General features: G+C 42.9%; 1 protein-coding gene across 1 annotated transcript in view; it reads right to left on the bottom strand.

Moving 5' to 3' along the window:
• The window catches only part of LOC138176033 (membrane-associated guanylate kinase, WW and PDZ domain-containing protein 2-like), a 1,726,709-nt gene extending 1,721,296 nt beyond the window's left edge, over positions 1 to 5,413 (bottom strand). The window contains exon 1 of the mRNA XM_069106765.1: positions 5,110 to 5,413. Within this exon, the coding sequence (XP_068962866.1) occupies positions 5,110 to 5,410 (301 nt within the window). The 5' untranslated portion in view covers positions 5,411 to 5,413. The remainder of the gene's footprint in view (positions 1 to 5,109) is intronic.
• Positions 5,414 to 6,930: the final 1,517 nt, after the last annotated feature.

The raw sequence follows: 6,930 nt of genomic DNA, 5'->3' as shown, positions 1-6,930 counted from the left end.
TTCTTCTTCTTCTTCTTCTTCTTCTTCTTCTTCTTCTTCTTCTTCTTTCTCTCTATCTCTTCTCTCTGTCTGCTTCTCACTTTCCGTGTCTGTACCTGTTTCTCTACCTCTCTGTCTCTTTCTTTCTCTGTCTCCCTCTTTCTGTATTTTTCTCTCTTCATTCTCTTCTGTACCTCCTCTTCTTCTCTCTGTCTCTGCTCCTCCTCCTCCCAGTCTGCCTCTCTCTCCCCTCTCTGCAAATGACTTCCTAATTGCTAAATCAACTGGAATTTTTCCAGTACCCTGCTTCCTTCACCTCTCCTATTTTTGGCATGGTGGTGTCCCACTACTGAACAGTCTCTCCTTCCTTCTATTCATGAGGCAATACACACTCTTGGTTGTCCTCTTCTCCACCCTGATTATTTTTCAAAAAGACTGTGGTGCTTGAAAGTTTGTAATGAATGATTCACTAGCAGGGGAGGGAAGGAGTTAATGACAGAAACAAAAGAATGGTGAAAGTACTAGTTTTGTATAAAGTATCTGCTCATTTCTGAAACACTCAGAATTAGGAGGGATATAACTAAAGCCTCTACTGAGTACCTCATCCTACTTAAAGATATTACCTCTAACTACAGGATTAATTCTTAAAGAAAAACTATTTAATTCATCTTCAAGATAAAAAATAGACTATGTCTTTGAATTTGACTATAACTTTAAATATGTAAATCATTTTGAATTTTCCCATTAGAAATATTATTAGCCTTCAACTCTAACTGAAAATTTGAGAGGTCTTCTAAGTTTAAAAAACTTTGCAATGCTACCATATTTTAATGACTGACATAATTGGAAAAGTATTATCAACTTTTTAGTCTGCTATTTTTAAATGAGTTTTTGAAAGGCATTGTTTAAAGTAGAAAGAATCTAAGATGAGATCTGTGGTACATTTTTGCTCCTTGAGAATTTGCATGTTTGAGTTTCAAGTCACTGAAAGGAAGATGTGCTTATAATGCATGTGCTGAAAGATCTCACACTGTAAATGTTATGAGTAGTGACTGGTACTTACATGCTTCTGACTATTATTTCATTCTAAGACTAATCTTCCTCATTTTTTAAAAGGCAAACAGCTGATTAGCCCTTTCAAGTGTGTGCTATTTTAATTAATTATGTACAGTGAAAATTTACACAAATATCATTAACAAATCATGCTAAAATGAAAGTGATGTCCTTATTAACTTTGTTTCAGGATGGTAAATATATTTTATAATCAAAGAAAGTACCAAGTTACCAAAATATTTAATTTTGCTGCACATCTTCCCCTCTTATCCACTACCTCAAAATACCATGAGGAAAAAGTAAACCTTTATTCAGAGAAAGCATGTGTTTTGTTCAACCAAAAAGAAGGAATATATAAACAACTCCCTCTGTAAAGGAGAGAAAATTAGAGTCCTAGTAATCCTGTTTTATTTTATTTGTTGGACTCTTCAAATGAGTAATGGGTAGAATATTACTCTTCTCTGGAACTAAAGGGGTTAGGGAAAGCTACTTCTCTGGACCATATTCCAAATGGGTAACTTTTCTTTTCTTTTCTCTTATTTTCCATTTGTAAGTACTTCAAAAGAAAACGATGGTGCGTGGCTTTTAGTGTCACCAGGTGGTACTGCATTGGTAGCCACAGTTCAAGAAATGTGGGATAGAAATATTCCCTGTTAACTGTGCTGCTATGAACTATACTGTATGTGTCTATGTATATAGTGAGAATTCACACACACAACATTGAATCTTATTGAAGAAATTTTTTTATGAATACAATTCCTTAATAAAATGAATGAATAGAAAAACAGTTAAGAGAAAATCACTGGGTTAATGAAAATTAATTATTTTAAAAACACAAAAGGAAGAATTTACCAAAATTGCATTTGGGAAAATAATATTTTCCACACTTGTAATCTATGTCTGAATTGGAAATATACCAAGTTAAATTAAAAAAGAAATTTCTGTAGAGTTGGCTAAATAATAATAATGTTTTATGTATGCTTTTAACCCACATAGCAAAATGATTATCAATGGCAATATTTTAAAATTGTAATATATCCAGGGATATTCAATGCAAAATTAGATACATGAGTGAAAATTCATCATTTTTTCCATTGAACTGAAACCAAAATGTTTTTCAATACTTTTATTCATGTATGAGAGACATCATATTGTAATATATAGCAAGCCATAGTGGCATCATGAAGACATACATTCAAATTCCACCTCTGATCTGATATATACTATCTATATAATCCTGGGAAAGTCACCTATAACCTCTTTCTTCTGACCCAAAAACAACTATTGAAGATTATAGGTTGCACTGGGACTTTCCTTACCTGCAGTGCATTGCACTAATTAAATCAGAGATTCAGATGGAAACCAACATTCTCCTTTATTGATTAAGCAAACTCTCCTTGCTGTATTCAAAACAGGACTCATTCAGTTTACTCAAGTTGTGACTCTACAATGCACCATAAAGTAATGGAAACTTTTTTTTAATTACAATCATTTGAAAGTAGAGCATATTTCAAGCTTCAGTTGTTATCTAAGTCTTACATTACAAAGAGAAGGCACACATTTTCTTCTCAAATTGCCAGTTCTCTACATGTCAAAGTACTTTTTTTTGGAAAAGCAAAGAATAATGTATAAGACTATGTAATAGATCAAAGATTTAGAGGAGAAGAGACCTCAGAGGTAATCTAGTTCAACTCCATCAATTTACAGATGAGGAAACTGAGGATCAGAGAGTGAAATGGCTTGACCAAGGTCAAGTATTACTCCCTCATGGAATAATAAAGACCCATAAGCTTTTCTATCATATGACATGATTGAAGAGTGAAGAATTTTGTTTAAACCATAGAATTTTTATGGATTTTCATAGAATGATAGTAACACTATCATAATACACAGCACTAAGACACCAAGACTGAATATAATTTTATTCTTGATAATTCCAAAGCCTCATCAGGCTATATAAGTGCCTTAAGTTTTACACCTTGCAATTAATTATTACTCTACTAGTGAAACTCAGCAATGCTAGTTAAACAGTGATATTCAAGAAAATGCTTATTCAATAAAATTTTCTCTATACAAACGTGTAGCTTCTATATATGAATATATATATATATGAGTGTTTATGTGTGTATATACATGTATAAATATATTTGACTGGTATTTTAAAAGCAATAAATCTTCACATTAAAAGTGATAAAGGGGCTGAAATTTTAGTGAAGCTATGCTTGCTGGATCTGTATAGAATACAGACATAAGAAAGAAAAAATCAAATCCCAATAGCTGAACCTTGGGTATGTAATTTTGGAAAGCATAAGGCACTGCATTTATATCTAGCTGTTTGTAGATTTGTCTCTCAATAGAGTTGTAATTAAGTTTGTGAAGTTTTTTTTTCTGTATTTTCGAAAAGAAAAAATCTCTTTTTAAAGTTGTCACAAAATCAGAGATCCTAAGCTTGAAGTTTCCTTATGGGCCATCTATTCCCCAATCCTCATTTTACAGTACAGGAAATTGAAGCACAGAGTTTAAGTGACTTGCCAAGGTCACAAAGGTATTAAGCATTAGTTGGGTTTTGAAAATAGTTCTTCTGACTAGAGTCTGTTTTCTTTCCACTCTATCACACTAATTGATTCTCCTCCCCTCCTTTTCTGCCTTAATTTTTCCCTTTCAAGGCAGTTTTGATTTTTTTTTACTTGTTTATTTACATGTCTAGTTCTTTTGAGGGCCAAAATATCTTGAAAAGCGTTTTGTGGTGCTAGTCAATTGTACTTGTGAGCACAATTCTCACAATCATGTAAGTAGTATAAGTGGATAAAAGTAGCATCTTTAACTTACTTACAATGTAAGACTATAATATATTCCCCCACAAAACTTCCCACATTTATATATGTATATATACATATACCCCCCTACACGTGAATTGTGCAAAATGAGAGTATGAATATGCATGTATACACATGTGGAAAGAATAGTCTCTATGTGATTCTACTTAAAGTTATTCCCTCTGCCAAACTTTTATCTCATTCCTTCCTCCTTGGGGAATCTCACTTTCCTTCAGACAGAAACAGCCAGTAAGATTGCGAGAGTTGAGCCAGCACTCTCTCTCCTCCTCCCCCACCCCATTCCTCCCATGTCCACATCAGTGGCAAGCCCTAGGGATAAGCCTCCCAGGAGCTCAAAGTTGAAGGAGCTTGGGAGGTAACCAGCTGGCATTTCCATCCACTCCTCCCTAGAAACACGCCCACCGATAACCCCTGCCAGGGGAAAGCCCAGCCCACTGAGACAACTCCTTCATGGCACTTCCATTCAATGAGGAAAAAACCACCAGGCGCAGTCCATTTTGCTGAGATGCCCCCGGCACCAGTACTAACTCTCTGCGGCACCAAGTACCAACTCTCTGCTGCACCAGCACCCTGCGTTTATGCCTAGTCTCATCCCTAGAAGTCAAGGTTGTTTAAATATTGCCCTGGGTTACTCGGTGCTGCACATGACGCTATCTACCCACATGACAAAACTGAAGGGGGGAGGGGGGACAGAAAAGAAGGGAAGGGAAAAAAAAAGTTACTGAGTAGCTGTCAAAGAGCCCAAAGACATCTGTCCTTTCCTTTCCTAACCAGCAACTGACTTTGGCGTCTCCAATCCGGGTCGCTGGAATCTCCCCATCTCCCCAATTAAGCACATCTCCCTTCTCTCCAGCAAGTGCTTAGCACTCCCTGCCCCGCTGGCGGTGCCTCTGCTCCCTAAGTTCTTTCTTCCTTCCACTCTCTTTTCCCCAGCTCTTAGCACTACGAGGGCTGCCACTGACGCACATTCAATTTGCCCCTCACCTTCAAGACCAAGTTCATTTCACTGCAAAAACAAAGTTGCAAACCATGCAACATCCTCGTCTGTATCCTAGCCTCCTTCGTCCTTAAACTGCCCCAAGTGGGGGCACTCCCCAAAGCTTCCCTGCTTTGGCATGACTCTCTGTATCTCCCCAGCCCACCATCACACAACACACCCCCTTTTGCACACACGCACGCCTCTCGACCCCCAGGGATGGAGTCTCGCTGTCCGTCACACAAATAAGAAAGCCGTGCTTACCTTGCTTGACACACTTGAGTCGGATGGGGTCCTTGCAGTGCTTGATCACCGCCAGCACATCCCTGATGGTGAGCCCCGCCACCGGGGTCTCATTCACCTCCAGCAGCAGCTCCTCGGCTACCAACTTGCTGCCGCTCTCATAGGCCACCTTGCCGGGTTTCACCTCCCCTAGGTAGGGGAACTGTCCATTCTCGGCTCCCCCCTTCAGTTCAAAGCCCAACTGGCCCTCCTGGTTCCTGCCAATGACACTCTCGTGGACTTTGCTAGTCCAGTGGCTTTTCTTTTTCAAGCTTTTAGACATGGCAGTAGGGTAGTCTGCCCTGCTCTGCTCCGATTTCTAGGGTTGTCGGGGAGGTGAGAGGACGAGGAGAGAGTAGATGGGGTAAGAAGAGTAAGACTTCGCTTTCCCTCCTCTCGGCCCCACTCCCTGCTTGCTTCCCCCCTCCCCTTTTGGGGGAAGTGTGGAATGGGAAGTGGGAAGAGGAGGGGATGACGGCTGAGGCTGGGACAAGAGAGCTTGGGGTGGTGTTTGGCGGCCGCTTGAATGACACTCAAGGCTGTGGCCCCGGCGGAGAGCAGAGCAGCGGTGGTGGCAGCAGCAGCAGCCGGAGCAGTAGCTGCGCTGGTGAGGGAGGGAGGGGGGAGGGTGGGGGTGGGGAAAGGAAAAGGGGGGAGGGTTGAGATACTAAGGGTCACTAGCTGCGTGCGTTTGTGTGTGTGTGTGTGTGTGTGTTTAGCTGATATCCATGGCAGCTTCTGTGAGTGTACTAGTTGTATTGTAACTGGCAGCAAGGAAGAAGGGAGGTAGGATGGAGGAGGAGGAGGAGGAGGGGAAGGAGCGTTTGTTGGATGGGGAGCAGGGGAGGGGTTCTGGGCTGCTGCTTGAGCTCCCTCCCCTCCTCAGCTTGACCCGGTAGTGAAGGCTCGGAGAAAGGCAGGCTGGGTCCGCCTGGCAGCCTACCGGAGAAGGCGGGTAGCAAGCCGAGGCAAAGGGAGAAAGAAGAGCGGCTGGCCGAGGGGAGGGGAGAATGGACAGGAAGGACTGGAGGAGGAGAAGGGGGCCCTGGCAGCCTCTGGCCCGGGCGTCCTCGGCCGATTCTCCAGGCTCTGCAGTGCTTACAGCCTGGCTTCTTCCTGTTGCCCCAGGCTCCAGATGAAGAAAGAGGGAGCGAGCATCCAAGAGCATCTGCAGCCTGTGGAGGGCAAGTCCTCTGGCGAGAGATTTCTGCGGGGAGAATGCGTCCGGACTTGGTGCGGAGGGAGGTGCGCGCGCGAGGTGGGGGTTGGGGGGGTGGGGGTGTTGACTGTAGGGAAGGCCAGAGAGAAGGGAGGCGGGGGGGGGGGGGGGGGGGGGGGGGGGGGGAGGCGGGGGGGGGAGGGGGGGAAAGTAAAAAAAGGAGAGGGGGGGTTTTGTCCCTCGGAGAAGGCCCCCACCGCCAGAGCATAGAGAATTTTGGGGGGGGGGAGGGGGGGGGGGGGGGGGGGGGGGGGGCAGTCAGAGAGTGGTAGAGACAGGTGGAGGAAATGCCAATTCAATATATAGAGAAGTTGACTATCTACCTACTACCAAGTCCCCAGAGCCAGAGACTTGCGAATTTTTTGTAGGAGGGGGGGAAAAGTTCGAGACCTCTGGGATAGTTACTGTAGCTGATGGGAGAATGTTAAAGCAGCGTGAAGATCTAGTTTGCCAGCTCCGCCCCCAGTCCACTTCCCTCTCTCGGTGCCTGAAGTGGACCAAGGTAGGTTGACTGGGGGAAGAGAATTACTAAAAGCAGGAAGTAGGCAAAAGGATTCCACTCCCCAGCACCCAAGGGCTGCCTT

Source organism: Petaurus breviceps, unplaced genomic scaffold, assembly GCF_028583685.1.
Source record: "Petaurus breviceps papuanus isolate PSGF00001 unplaced genomic scaffold, PetGlider_PUasm1.0 80, whole genome shotgun sequence".
Taxonomy (NCBI): domain Eukaryota; kingdom Metazoa; phylum Chordata; class Mammalia; order Diprotodontia; family Petauridae; genus Petaurus; species Petaurus breviceps.
Note: the sequence above shows the minus strand (reverse complement) of the source record. Positions and strands in the feature narration are given on the sequence as shown.